Below are 15,317 nucleotides of genomic sequence, written 5' to 3' on the forward strand. Positions count from 1 at the left end.
CCATTCTATATGAATTACTCATCAGCTACACAGAACTGCCTGATCAGCCCGATAGGTGTAATCTGGACACACCCACGGCACCCTGTGCTAATCCGTGTGTACAGCAATGGAATTAAACATCCAACCATGCATCAAGTGTTGTGCCGAAGGTCCACCACAAATCCGAAGGGTTCTGGGGGTCCTGTCCAGAAACAACCCCTTCCCCTAGACACTTGTGGAGATCTGGGCAACAGGTAGTCAAGTGGTTAAGAACGTTTGGGCCAGTAACCGAAAGGTTGCTGGTTTGAATCCCTGAGCCGACTATGTGAAAAATCTGTTGATGTGCCTTTGAGCAAGGCACTTAACCCTCATTGCTCCTGTAAGTTGTCTCTGAATAAGTGCGTCTGCTTTATGACTAAAAATGTACAAATGTAAATCTGAGAGGATTAGACAGGTGTAAGCAATGGGAAAAATTCAACCAAGTAAGGTGGAGCTCTCACCATGTCACCACACATTGGTATTATGGTAGCTCAGTCACTCACTCTGTCACTGTCTAAATCTGTCAAATACTTGCTTCCTCTGTCCTTGGGAGAATCTCAATTGCATTTCCTTGATTTGTCGCATCCTCTGTCCTCGTCTCCTTCACTCCCCTCTTTAATCCAATGGATTTTGAGGAGGTGGCGAGAGGACGTGAGGATGCAATTGAGATTCTCCCCTTGTTTCCTCACCTCCCTTTCAAAGCACATTGTGGGAGAGGAGTGAAGGATCCTCCCCTCGGGCCCCAATGCACTTTCAAAGAGAGGCAAGGGGTGAAGGAAACAAGGACAGAGGAAGCAAGCATTTGATGGCTCGTTTTCAGACTCAGCCACACAAAATGCTTGATAAGTTTACTGATTATATAGATGTAATTATTGATCATCAAGTTTCTTGACAGGACCCATTGTATTTTATAAACTATAAAAACATAGAAGCGGTTTATCTTTTCCATTCTTCAGAAATGTTTAGCATGGCTATAAATTATAGAGAAGTTGACAAGCACAAACAGACCTGGCTACTAGGCATGACAAAGAAACATGCAGTGTCCACATTTCATGTGACATTTTGAATGACATGTAGATGTTTTGTTGTTGCTAGGTGTCATTATGCCTACCTAGACTTTTATTCCTGTAACTACCCATGTGAAACTGAAAGAAAATCATATTTAAACATATGACATTTTGAACATGAACATTGGCCCCTTTCTTTATCAAAAGACCCATATACACATCTGACAGACACCACCAGTATGTACACCACTATTCCCGCTTATTTTAATGATCAGTCACCAGTGCACATTCTCGGAAAAGTGTATATTTACCATCAATAACATACCTTTTCTTCAAGCTTTAGGCCCTTCTAAGATCTCAGAAATGGTGTACATTAAAGAGGTACAATAGAAAGTAGTTATTTTATTTTATACTACACACCAAACTAACAAAAGAATATAAAGTATCCATGGAGTGTCTGTTGAGGTAAAAATATGACAGCTGTTGGCCCTAAATATTCCCCTTTCCCCTGCATATGCATTTCAAATATCAGAGAATTGTCAATGGTTTAGAACGCCATTTCAGCCAATCAGATTGCAGATTTCTCAAAGCCGTTTTTATAAGTATCGGTATTCACAATAAGAAATGACAGAAAAACATATCCTTTACTGTTCATCCATCTTTCTGTAACCATTTCAGTTTCAATATAACAACTTTGGGGAAATACTAAGGTAGGTCCACTTATGACATGATTATCTTGTTCTCAGAAAACCGCACATGCGCACACACACTAACACACACACTCATTCCTGCATCTTAACTATGAGATAAATTCACAGGCTCAGTAAATCTGTACCATGTTGTGCTTATAGGACCAGCCTATTCATGGAACATGTGACTACCCATCCGAGAATGTGTTCTCGCTCGCTTCAGAGTGCGTGCTGAGCTGAGATTTGAGCTGTGACTTCCTCCGTGTCGTGATGGCCGCCCAGATACGACACAGCATCCCTCCTCTGTGGAGAAACAGTTACAGTAAACAAACAACCATTACGGTACAGACCCTTTGTGTGTGTGTGTGTGTGTCCATGTGTGTGTGTGTGTGTCACATCCATACACCCTCACACTGCACCTATCCCTAGTCACATCCACATTGACACATCTCAGCGATTCACAGTACTTTCACAGTCCTCTGAATAACAACCATCCAAACAGAAAACAGTGGGGTTTTCCTCATTAGCACAGATCAGTTGTTTCCTGTTTCTGCTTTAAGGATGTGTGAACATGATTGGAGGAGGCAGGTCACCTTATGGCACAGTACATCAAGTCATCCCTGCAGGCCATGGTGAGGAGACAGTCCAAGGTGAACTCGTGAGAGAGTAACTAGAAACAAAAGCACAGCATGGATTCCACTTACACAACATCAGTGAGAACAAGCCTCTAGCCTCACGCAAACACCAACTGAAACTGAGCTACATCAAAGAAAATTGTCATAATGGATTACTTCCTCTTTTTTCAGATTTTTCGTGGTAGACTTTTGTGACCTGTCATATTATTATAATGTGAATAAGGCTCACTCTTTTCACCAGTTAGATGGTTTATTCCATGCATGTAGTTACCCATCAATCAATAGTCACACCATATTATGGTAACCAATCCCACATCATTAAATCACAAGGTATTTTTGAAGTTCCTTACCTTGCCTATGGTGTCCTGATCTACTGGGATAGCCTTCAGCCAGCAAACCAAAGACTTGACTTCTGGGTTCGAACTCATCTGCAGGGACAACTCTGTATCTACAGGAGGATGAGAAGACAAGTCGGCATGATCTGGTCACCAGTTTGCACCTTCATGGTACTAGGCTGAACATTATGAGTATTTCAAATGAAGATTTTCAGTAATGGTTAAGGTGTTAGACTGACAGTCACAGGGACTGAGGTTTTGAGTCCCAGTAGGGGCTATTCGCGACATTATACGTTAAAAATGGGGAAAGGAGGTAATTAGGGTCTAATAAACAAAAACAGTCCAACATTTTCCTATGCCAGTTTCTAATCATTATTATGACTGACACATCTGGTTTGATGTCTCGAATCTCAGCAGCAATGAGCTATACTCCTTAAACTCAAACCAGTAGAGCAGAAATCCAATGCCTAGGGGTGAGGTGTGGAGAGAGATCTAGAAACACAGGGTGTGAATCACAAGGCCTACCACGTGTCTCAATGGCATTACATCTCTCCATTTTAGGAATATTACAGTAGGCAGGCTATAACTTGTGGGGCTTCAACCTCCAGTATCTACATGTATACAAAAACACAGGATGTAACGGCTGATATTCATTACTTGTTGGGCAAGGAGTGTTTGGCCTTGCTACATACTAAGGTGTGGCAGAGTGACACAAAATTTGGCTCAGTAAGGTACCTCACCCAAACCTACAATCTTTACACACTAGCCTTAAATGTGCTCACATTAGCAATAGTCAGACTGCTTTGGGACGGAGTAGGAGCTGAAAACATTACCTGTGGGTTCTGATGGGTTCCTGGTAGTGTTGATCTGATCCTGTCTACTCTGGACAGAGTTCCTCAGTAGCTCCTGGTATTCCCTCTCTTTCTCACTCAGTTGGCTCAGCAGTCTAAAACACACTTAGTCATTATGGACCAGGCCTGAAGAAACAGTACATTTCACTATTTACACACATCACTTCACTGTCCATTTTGTAACTGGTTGCAATGTAATCCTTGGTGGTGTGCTGGCATTGTTCACTGAATCTGTAGGAATGACCTTATTTTCTTTACATTTTAAAGGCCATTATACTAAAGGTGAAAAAAAAGGAAACTCCACGTGAAAAGGTGGATTAAAGAATAAAAATGACAATACAAATGCATTTTTTGTCATGCCAAAAAGCTATGTAATATAAACAGCTAAGTAAATGGTACTGAACCTGCGCGTCTCTAGCCGTAGATCTCTCAGTTCCTGACTGAGGGGACAGTTAGTGTTGTACCGGTGGCCATTGGGTAAGCAGGGGCTTTCTGAAACCTCCTCTATGGTCTTTGTGTCGGCTGGCGCCACCACCTGGTCATCTGAGAAGACTGCAGGCAAAAGCTCTGCTAGCTCACTGGGCTGCTGCTCTCTATCTGGGCTACTCTCCTCCGTCTCAAAGGAAGACTGCAGCTGGAGCTTGAGCTCTGAAAGTCATCGAGGTGTGTGTGAGCAAGAGTGTGTGTGTGTGTGTGTGTGTGTGTGTGTGTGTGTGTGTGTGTGTGTGTGTGTGTGTGTGTGTGTGTGTGTATAGAGGGGGCGGGGGTTGGGAGGTGGTGAGGTCTTTGAATGGCGGGGTTGGACTCAATTCCAAATCCCAGAGTCATATCATGAAATTGAACTGTAGTTCTATGAGGAATTTCCATGTCCAATACAACTGATAGAAGTTGAGATGGAATTATGCCTGACTCTGCTGGTTCTTACCTGGTAACAGCACAGTGATGGCGTCCTGTACGGCCTGCCTCAGCAGGTTATCCAGAGCAAACATCCAGTGAGGTTTCACCTGCTGCTGCCTCAACACCTTTTTTACCTGCACACACACGAGGGAGTGAGAAGAATGGGTTAACACAATCCTACTGGGTGTGACGCAGATCCTGTGGTCGAGTGGTAAAACTCCTGCCTATTGACACATATACGACTCCCCCTGTTTAATCCCATGTCCACCCTTGCCTTGTGATTACTAACTATCTAATACTTGAGGAACCATGTGTGTGAAATATATGGCCAATCAATGACAGTACGCAATCTTTTACGTGCCAGGGAGAAATGGAAACCGGCAGGGCTACTGCCCTCGAGGACTGGCTTTGCAACTCCTGGGTAATGTTCATTATGTACCAAATGAAAAAGAACAGGGAGGGACTACCCGGGCTAGTCCAATAAGATGTTTCAAGATGTTTATAATGTTTTCCGTTGCATACCCTAATGAACACATCCGTGACCTCCAGTGACCTACCGCATCCTGGAAGCTGAAGAGCACAGCTCGCAGGTTTTTGAGGGGTACTGCAGTAGCAAGCAGTGTGGAGCGCAAGTTCACCAGGCTGTTGGTCAGGTGCCTTCTGTCTGGAGAGCGGATGTTCTCCCGCAGGCAGCCAATCAGCTCAGAGATGTGCTCTGAGGTCACAGACCCAACGTCTGTTTGCTTAGAGGCAAGGAGAGAGGAAACGCGATAAAATAATTATAGGCAAAGAAACCTACAAATGTAAAATGTAGACATAAACACTCATTCTTTCACACCTAACAGGTACAGCAGACTCCTGATAAGGGTATACTCCGTTTAAGTGCCTTGTGGTCCTGTGTAGCTCAGTTGGTAGAGCATGGCGCTTGTAACGCCAGGGTAGTGGGTTCACTTTCCTGGGACCATCCATACGTAAAATGTATGCACGCATGACTAAGTCTGCTAAGTGACATATTATTATATTATTTCACCATACATTGTCTTTAATTGCTCTGGATATATGCATGCTCCGATCGGTTGGGTGCATGCCCTCATAACAATCCTAAGCCATTGGGCCCATATTCAAAAATTGTCAAAGAGTAGAAGTACTGATCTAAGATCAGGTCCATCCTGTCTCATTCATTATGATCTAAAAGGAAAAACAGATCCTAAATCAGCACTCCTACTCTGACACTCTTGATACGCTCTCTACCTGAGGTAGTGTGTTCTGGATGTTGTGCACCACGTCGGTGATGTACTCAGTGAGGATCCTGTGCAGTGTGGCCCTCCTCTCGCTGTCCTTCCTCAGTAGGAACAGGCCCAGGTTCTCCCCTGACGTGGCTGGACTAGCCATCATGTCCACAGTACAGGGCTCCTCTGACACCCTGGCCACCACAAGGGGGAGACAGATATACACCAATGTCACATAGATAAAACATTCTGCCATACAAATATGGTCTTTGGCAATATATAGCATGGGCTCCATCTCAATTGCTTGAAAATCTGACCTCTCCTCTACTCCCCCCTCTATCTGCAGTGATTGGAAAATAAGACATGGTGGAAGCTCATCGAAGAGCAGCTGGATTTTTCATACAATTTAGGAAAAGCCATGGTCTATCTTGAGGTTATCTATTGCATTACATTGCATTTACAGTAAGGCAATGATCTACAATGAAGTTGCTTCACAAATCTGATGTATTCGAATGGGGAACCAGAGGGTATAGGATGTTATGACCTACAGCAGGAAGCCTCTGGTGCTGGGTGGGCTCTTTGTAATGTCCTTTCCTCTGAGGGGGGAGATGGTCCTCCGGAGGTCCCAGGAGCACGACAGGTCCATCCTGTCAGTGTCCCTGTCTGTATCTGTCACACGTATAGACACTGGGACAGACATACTCCGCTGGTAGATGTCACCTACAGGACACAAAGCAGGGCAGAGTCATTAATTACCCCAATAATGGTGATGGAATGGCGATGAGCATAGCGTTTCTGAATTAGGAAGACTATAGACAGACAAGGGCAATAATAATTAATATTTTAGACAATTATGAAAATAATGAGTGTGGTGATTGAAATTAGGATCCCCTTTTGTATTTTATATGTATTTTTTAAAAGAACACAGACAGACAGACAGGCTAAGAAAGGGATTGCGTTCCCATCGTCGGGGGGTATGTGGTCCGGAGTAGGCAGTGCAACCACAAGACCAGACTCTGGCACTGATGATGACAATAAAAATGATGGTGATAAATATGATGATTAAAATAACGCTATCTATGATTATGAAGATGACTCACCAGCATCCGTAGGCAGTGTGTCAGGCTCTGGCTTGGCCTTCCTCCGAGAGGTGGACTTGAGGAAGGAATCCTTGAGCAGCTCAGAGGCCGTGGCCCTGTTGTCTGGGTCCGGTGTGAAGCAGCTCATGATGCAGCCTTTGGCCCCAGCTGACATACACTCCGGCACCTCCGGGTGGATCTTGAACATCCCAACCTAGAGGGAGACGGAAACAGAGTACGTACACTTCAAGGTTGTGTTCAGTAGGGCACGCAACGTAAAACGTTTTGCAATGGAAACTGACAGTTTCTTATTGGACAAGTTCAGGTAGTCCCTCCCCGTTTCAGGTAGTCCCTCCCTGTTTCAGTATATCTTCAGTTTGATGCTTTATGAACACAACCCTGGTTTCAGCTGGTAAAATTCTTTACAGTCCAGTATTTACCTAGTATTCACAAGTACTAACAAAGAACAGGCTACAATGTAATAACATACTAATTATCAAACCTTTTGGTTTCTAAGAGAAAGATTACCTTGAACATGGCTGCCTGTGGGCTGCCCAGCTCATGGAAGGGTGGTTTCCCCGTGGCCATCTCTATGATGGTACAGCCCAAGGACCAGATGTCTGCAGGCTTCCCATAACCCCGCGGGCCCTGGTCGATGATCTCTGGAGCCATGTACTGCAGGGTCCCTAAAACACCACAGAGACATTTAGACACCTACCTACACAAATATGTAGGCAACACATGTAAATAATATTCATACCAACAAAGTCAAATATAATGTCCATATGCAAAAAGCATGGCCACATACCCAATCACATAAAAGCATCAAACATATACACACACACACCTGTAAAGGTCTCTGTGCAGGGGTTGATTCCCGCCAGTCGTTTCGAGGTGCCAAAGTCAGAGATCTTGAGAACACCACTGTATGTGTTAATCAACACGTTGTCACCCTGTGAGGAAATGTGTCGTGGAAAATTGCAAGATTATGTTATAATGCTTGTATTGCATTATAATGGTTGTTTTATTCGACAGAATAGAGTATTGTGTGTGTGTGTTCTACTGAGGAGGGCCTCTATGAGAAAACACTGACAGAGGAGATTTACGATGTCTTTGGGTGATAAAACCTAAAGAGCATTCCAGAGAACATGAGCTAATGGTTCTGTTCTATGCCGTACCAGGGAGAGACGGTTCCCTTTTGGAGTAAGAGGGCCAAAGCACATTGCCGAAAAAAAGCACAATCTTTGCACAAATGTACATAACCATAAACATCAATGTCTTTCTTAAAATCAATACACAGAAGTATATATTTTTAAACCTGCATATTTAGTTAAAAGAAATTCATGTTAGCAGGCAATATTAAGTAGGAAATTGTGTCACTTCTCTTGCGTTCAGTGCAAGCAGAGTCAGGGTATATGCAACAGTTTGGGCCGCCTGGCTCATTGCGAACTGTACACTAATTTGCCCGAATTGTACATAATTATGACATAACATTGAAGGTTGTGCAATGTAACAGCAATATTTAGACTTAGGGTTGCCACCCATTCAATAAAATATGTAACGGTTCCGTATTTCACTGAAAGAATAAACGTTTTGTTTTCGAAATGATAGTTTCAACATTTGACCATATTAATGACCAAAGGCTTGTATTTCTGTGTTTAATATAATTAAGTCTATGATTTGATATAGCAGTCTGAGCCGTGGTAGGCAGCAGCAGGCTCGTAAGCATTCATTCAAAAGGCACACTACTGCGTTTGCCAGCAGCTCTTAGCAATGCTTGAAGCACAGCGCTGTTTATGACTTCATGCCTATCAACTCCCGAGATTAGGCTGGCAATACTAAAGTGCCTATAAGAACATCCAATAGTCAAAGGTATATGAAATACAAATGGTATAGAGAGAAGTAGTCGGCGCGTCATAATTCCTATAATAACTACAACCTAAAACCACCAGCTTTCATATGTTCTCATGTTCTGAGCAAGGAACTTAAACGTTAGCTTTTTTACATGGCACATATTGCACTTTTTCTTCTCCAACACTGTGTTTTTGCATTATTTAAACCAAATTGAACATGTTTCATTATTTGTTTGAGACTAAATAGATTTTGTATTATATTAAGTTAAAATAAAAGTGTTCATTGTTCATTCAGTATTGTTGTAATTGTCATTATTACAAATATATATATATATATATATTTTTTTTAAATTATTATTATTTTTTGTTTTGTTTAATCGTCCGATTAATCGATATCGGCTTTGAAAAATCAATACCTCTATTCCACTGGATACACTTTCCCCATAAAACATGGTAACACATTAGTAGTTGAGTAAGCAACATACACCAGGTTCATGCTCAGTAGCGCACAAAGTAGCAAAACGTTTTGAAATGGAAATAATAAAAGGAGCGTTTCTTAAGTCCAGGAAGTCCCTTCCTGTTTCTCTCCAACACAACCAGCTCTGACTGTGAATTAAAATCTGCTGCGGCATTGGTACTTTTTTGAACATTTATTTAGCAGCAACAAACGGTATCCTTGCGGACACCTCACCTTGATGTCTCTGTGGACTATCTGGTGGTCATGGAGATACTTAAGCCCTTCAAGGATCTGCTTGGTGTAGAAAATGACGGTGGCCTCGTTGTCTTTCAGGGGTCCCCATTTGGAACGCAGGAGAGAGGACAAGCTTCCTACATGGGAGAGATGACATTGGAATGGGTTACAGTTAGATACGCAAGGGATTCAATTTAGGATTCGCAACACCTCTGGGCCTCGTTCCCCAGTTGCGATGCAACTTAAGCGTTACGATGACGTACCAGACGCATCGTTATTTACGAGCCAACTCGTAAGTGTTTCCCAGACAACCACGTAAAGAGAACGTTCGCTTAGTGCGTTGTTATACCACGTGTCGACACTGATAGGATCAAAAGAAAAGCAGCGCTGCTTTCAGGTCAGATTTCTCCACTCAAATCTTAACATTAAAACGATTCCACAATACTGACCAAGGATCAGCGCCTAGAGATATTACCACCGACGGCTGCAACAGCTAATTATGCTTACCCAACAATAATGCACTACATCACAGATTGGGCACATTATTGACCACGTTGTCACACATCATGAAACACTTTTAAGCAAAAAAAAACAGAAAATAGCCTAGTCGAAAAATAGAACTCAATTGATGGAAATAGCCCATGTAGGCTATGCATCTTTTAATGCGGTCATCTCGGTTTTCATTCCATGCATCATTTTATTCTTCACTTGTTGTATTTATAGTAAACTTAGTTCTGAAGATAACAGCCGTCACAGTCAGACAGAAAAAAAATCTAGATGTTTATGCTGTGTTTAGCAAAGATCTTCTGTGAATAAAGTGATGCGAAAGGGGGGGAAAAAAGCACCTAATGATGCACTTTGGCTGTACTACGAGTGGTCTGGATCACTAGATGTGCCACGTTACTAACGAAGGAACTGGGAAACACCTCGGCTACTAAAGATACATGGTAAGAAGGTTCTAACGATGATCTTAACGCTACGAAGGCTCTGGGAAAAAAGGCCCAGAATATTCACAATGATAAAATGTCGGAAGCTGAAATAAAACAAGTATTTTCACTTTCTTTAACACTGGTACATCAGAGACTTGATTGCATTGTGAAATCCATTTTTCCTCCATCACTGGGATACTGGAAACACCCACACATCCTGTGTGATATCCTGCCTGTAGCTATTGCACAGAGTTACACACACATCTAGACACACACAAAAGACCTCCAGACTTCCTGGAAACTAAAATACGATCATTTTGTAATATTCCAGTGGGTTTCACTAAGCCTTCACAACAGTATGTAGCTGAAAGTGTAGTAATGTGTACCGTCCTTTTTACAGTGCATTCAGAAAGTATTCAGACCCCTTGACTTTTTCCACATTTTGTTAAGTTACAGCCTTATTCTAAAATGGATTACATTTTTCTCCCACATCAATCTACACACAATACCCCATATTGACAAAGCGAAAACAGGGTAAGACATGTTTGCAAATGTATTAAAAAAAATACATTATTGCCATTAGTATTCAGACCCTTTGCTATGAGACTCGAAGTTGAACTCAGGTGCATCTTATTTCCATTAATCATCCTTGAGATGTTTCTACAACTTGATTGGAGTCCACCTGTGGTAAATTCAATTGATTGGACATGATTTGGAAAGGCACAAACCTGTCTAAATAATGTCCCACAGTTGACAGTGCATCGGAAACCAAGCCATGAGGTCAAAGGAATTGTCCGTAGAGCTCTGAGACAGGATTGTGTCGAGGCACAGATCTGGGAAAAGGTACTAACAAAATATCTGCAGCATTGAAAGTCCAAGAATACAGTGCCCTCCATCATTCTTAAATGGAAGAAGTTTGGAACGACCAAGACTCCTCCCAGAGCTGGCCGCCCGACCAAACTGAGCAATGGGGTAGAAGGGCATTGGTCAGGGAGGTGACCAAGAACCCAATGGTCACTGACAGAGTTCCAGAGTTCGTCTGTGGAGATGGGACAACCATCTCTGCAGCACTCTACCATAAAGGCCTGATTGGTGGAGTGGCCAGACGGAAGCCACTCCTCAGTAAAAGGCACATGACAGCCTGCTTGGAGTTTGCCAAAAGGCACCTAAAGCACTCTCAGACCATGAGAAACAAGATTATCTGGTCTGATGAAACCAAGATTGAACTCTTTGGCCTGAATACCAAGCGTCACGTCTGGAAATAACCTGCCACCATCCCTACTGTAACAATTGCTTAACACTCTGGGCTACTGTATGTTTAAGCTTAAACTCTATTGGATCAGTTAGGTTCGCTACTGGAGCAGTAGGGAGAAATGAAAACTGCACAACTGAATAATTTAGGATAAGAATGCCTGCTTGTATTTTGTAAATAAAAATACTTACAAAAAATGAATCACCTTGAGTAAATATTGATATGTGAAATTTGTACAATGAGCTCAATATGAATGAAATACATCAATGGTACTACAGACTTAGATATTGGGCATATATCCGGCCTATAGTTTACTAGGGTGCACCCAACTCTATCTTTATCTGAGAATCTCTCAGATTTCAATGTTCAAAATTCAATAGCAATACAATAAACATGAATCCACAGAAAACACAAACCAATTCACAAATACTGACATAACCCAATATGAGATGGAGTCAAATATGAGTAACTGTGCCTATCAATAAACACTAAGGTTTATAAGTGTAGCATGTGCTTATAACAATCCCACTACAATGTACGATGCAATGACGTCTTGCAAAAAAAAATGCTACCACACCATAGTATGGCAGTGCAAATTCAGTGTTCTCCAAGGAAAAGAAATCTTCGCATGCAAATCTTCTTATTTATGTCCTGGATTCGGGCGGCTCGCCATCCTTGGTGGAACTGAATCAATAATCATAAAACCTGACATATAACCATTAATATAGTGCTTAGCTTTAATCTCTTACAGGACTAAGAAAATAAAACTTTGTCAAAATAATTTATACTTTTAACTACAGCACCAGGCTCAGGTGGACTGAACAATAAACTAGCCCGGGTAAATGAAAAGTACACGTCATTTATTATAAAGTAATCTAAAACATAAGTGTACCAAAATGGATTATGATACTAGTTAATCACATTTTATAAAAGTATGAAAACGAAAATAGTTCGCCATGCATGATTAGCATGCTCACTAACGTTTGCTATTTCAATTATCGATAGCTGAGCTAGCCTAAATGTTAACGGCTTGTGCGTATGCACTTAGGTTGGAATCATTAAAACTAATTTTTCAACCACTCCACAAATGTCTTGATAACAAACTATCGTTTTGGCAAGTCGGTTAGGACATCTACTTTGCGCATGACAAGTAATTTTTCCAACAATTGTTTACAGAAATTATTTCACTTATAATCACTGTATCACAATTCCAGTGGGTCAGAAGTTTACATACACTAAGTTGACTGTGCCTTTAAACAGCTTGGATTCCAGAAAAATTATGTCATGGCTTTAGAAGCTTCTGATATGCTAATTGACATAATTTGAGTCAATTGGAGGTGTACCTGTGGATGTATTTCAAGGCCTACTTCAAACTCAGTGCCTCTTTGCTTGACATCATGGGAAAATCAAACGAAATCAGCCAAGACCTCAGAAAGAAATTGTAGACCTCCAAAAGTCTGGTTCATCCTTGGGAGCAATTTCCAAACGCCTGAAGGTATCACGTTCATCTGTACAAACAATAGTACGCAAGTATGAACACCATGGGACCACGCAGCCGTCATATCGCTCAGGAAGGAAACGCGTTCTGTCTCCTAGAGATGAACGTACTTTGGTGCGAAAAGTGCAAATCAGTCCCAGAACAACAGCAAAGGACCTTGTGAAGATGCTGGAGGAAACAGGTACAAAAGTATCTATATTCACAGTAAAACGAGTCCTATATCGACATAACCTGAAAGGCCGCTCAGCAAGGAAGAAGCCACTGCTCCAAAACCGCCATAAAAAAAGCCAGACTACGGGTTGCAACTGCACATGGGGACAAAGATTGTACTTTTTGGAGAAATGTTCTCTGGTCTGATGAAACAAAAATAGAACTGTTTGGCCATAATGACCATCGTTATGTTTGGAGGAAAAAAGGGCGATGCTTGCAAGCCGAAGAACACCATCCCAACCGTGAAGCACGGGGGTGGCAGCATCATGTTGTGGGGGTGCTTTGCTGCAAGACCCATTTGCTGCACTTCACAAAATAGATGGCATCATGAGACAAGACAATTATGTGGATATATTGAAGCAACGTCTCAAGACATCAGTCAGGAAGTTAAAGCTTGGTCGCAAATGGGTCTTCCAAATGGACAATGACCCCAAGCATACTTCCAAAGTTGTGGCAAAAAGGCTTAAGGACAACAAAGTCAAGGTATTGGAGTGGCCATCACAAAGCCCTGACCTCAATCCCATAGAAAATTTGTGGGCAGAACTGAAAAAGCGTGTGCGAGCAAGGAGGCCTACAAACCTGACTCAGTTACACCAGCTCTGTCAGGAGGAATGGGCCAAAATTCACCCAACTTATTGTGGGAAGCTTGTGGAAGGCTACCCGAAACATTTGACCCAAGTTAAACAATTTAAAGGCAATGCTACCAAATACTAATTGAGTGTATGTAAACTTCTGACCTACTGGGAATGTGATGAAATAAATAAAAGCTAAAATAAATCATTCTCTACTATTATTCTGACATTTCACATTCTTAAAATAAAGTGGTGATCCTAACTGACCTAAGACAGGGAATTTTTACAAGGATTAAATGTCAGGAATTGTGAAAAACTGAGTTTAAATGTATTTGGCTAAGGTGTATGTAAACTTCTGACTTCAACTGTATATAGCCTCATTATTGTTATTTTATTGTGTTAACATTTCCTTTTATGCTATTTAATTGTAATTTTTTTTGTATTATTTTTTAACTCTGCATTGCTGGGAAAAGGTTTGTAATGAAGCATTTCACAGTCAAGTCTACACCTATTGTATTCGGCACATGTGACAGTTTCATAATTAGGGGAGCAGAGAAAGATGAGCAATAGGGAAAGTATTGATGAGAGAATACAGTACCAGAGTGTGTGAGTGGTAGACAGAGATTGAAGGAAGGAGAATGAGTAGTAGAGACACACAAAAACTGAGAAGTGAAGACTGAAATTAGTTGTACGGCAGTTTAAAAGTTAAAGCAGGACAGTATACGATTACCAAAACTTCCGTCAGTGAAAGAATGAATGAATACTGCATATACTGAGTGAAGGAGTGATCTAAAGACTACTAATTTGTAGTAGACAGGCACAAAAATTGAAATTAGAACACTGAATAAACTGGTTCTATGTGACCTGGTTTATGGGACCATAGAAACAGAATGAGATTTAATATAGAATGAAATAGATTCTATTTCTATGCTCTGTACCTCCAGGAACCTCCTCCATAAAGATCTTGATGAAGCCATCCTGACTCATAGAGCCCAGGTACTGAACGATGTTCCTGTGCTTCAGCCTCTTGTGCAGCGCTATCTCCTCATGCAGAGGCTGGGAGTAACTGAGATTCACACACAGATGGGGAGAGAACCAACAGTTAGCATTGGCACTAGATTAGCATAGCATTAGCAAATGGGACAGTGTTCATCTGCCGTTATAACAACATTGCTACAAAACATAAACAATGTTAGTGCTAGCTGTGCTGTCACCGAAAAACAACAAAATTCACACGCTAATCTTGCAGTTGTGCTGACATGGTGTAGCTGTGACCCATACATACTGTATGAATATGATGAGAGCTTTACAAGCACCCGTCATGTGCTGCTTTGGCCTATGTGGCCATTAGTTCTGCAGAGGAACTAAGTATTAACATTTCTTGAACTGTGGGGCTAAGCTCTTAGTCGAGGTTGAAGGCTCGTAAACAAGGAACGGGGAAATCTAAATAGACATCCATCTCTTCAGGGAGTAGATTCCGGTGTAGCTATGGGGATACTGGACAAACATTACACATTTGGAATGTTGAGGAAAACATATGCACATTCATTATTCTCATCATTAATCGTGAAT

At 41.7% G+C, this 15,317-nt stretch overlaps 1 protein-coding gene across 2 annotated transcripts in view; it reads right to left on the reverse strand.

Moving 5' to 3' along the window:
• Positions 1–1,267: 1,267 nt before the first annotated feature.
• The window catches only part of LOC120048328 (mitogen-activated protein kinase kinase kinase 5-like), a 30,441-nt gene continuing 16,391 nt past the window's right edge, over positions 1,268–15,317 (reverse strand). The window contains exons 15-28 of one of the 2 annotated variants that reach the window (XM_038994218.1): positions 14,684–14,811; positions 9,285–9,421; positions 7,588–7,693; positions 7,269–7,426; positions 6,762–6,954; positions 6,210–6,381; positions 5,684–5,855; positions 4,990–5,175; positions 4,461–4,566; positions 3,940–4,183; positions 3,518–3,630; positions 2,700–2,797; positions 2,308–2,384; positions 1,268–2,017 (exon numbers count right to left, since the gene is read on the reverse strand). In XM_038994218.1, coding sequence (XP_038850146.1) covers positions 1,903–2,017; positions 2,308–2,384; positions 2,700–2,797; positions 3,518–3,630; positions 3,940–4,183; positions 4,461–4,566; positions 4,990–5,175; positions 5,684–5,855; positions 6,210–6,381; positions 6,762–6,954; positions 7,269–7,426; positions 7,588–7,693; positions 9,285–9,421; positions 14,684–14,811 — 2,005 coding nt within the window. In that variant the 3' untranslated portion in view covers positions 1,268–1,902. Of the gene's footprint in view, positions 2,018–2,307; positions 2,385–2,699; positions 2,798–3,517; positions 3,662–3,939; positions 4,184–4,460; positions 4,567–4,989; positions 5,176–5,683; positions 5,856–6,209; positions 6,382–6,761; positions 6,955–7,268; positions 7,427–7,587; positions 7,694–9,284; positions 9,422–14,683; positions 14,812–15,317 lie in introns of those variants that run through there. The other variant, XM_038994219.1, reaches the window with a different exon arrangement.

The sequence above is a fragment of the Salvelinus namaycush genome, chromosome 5, assembly GCF_016432855.1.
Source record: "Salvelinus namaycush isolate Seneca chromosome 5, SaNama_1.0, whole genome shotgun sequence".
NCBI lineage: Eukaryota > Metazoa > Chordata > Actinopteri > Salmoniformes > Salmonidae > Salvelinus > Salvelinus namaycush.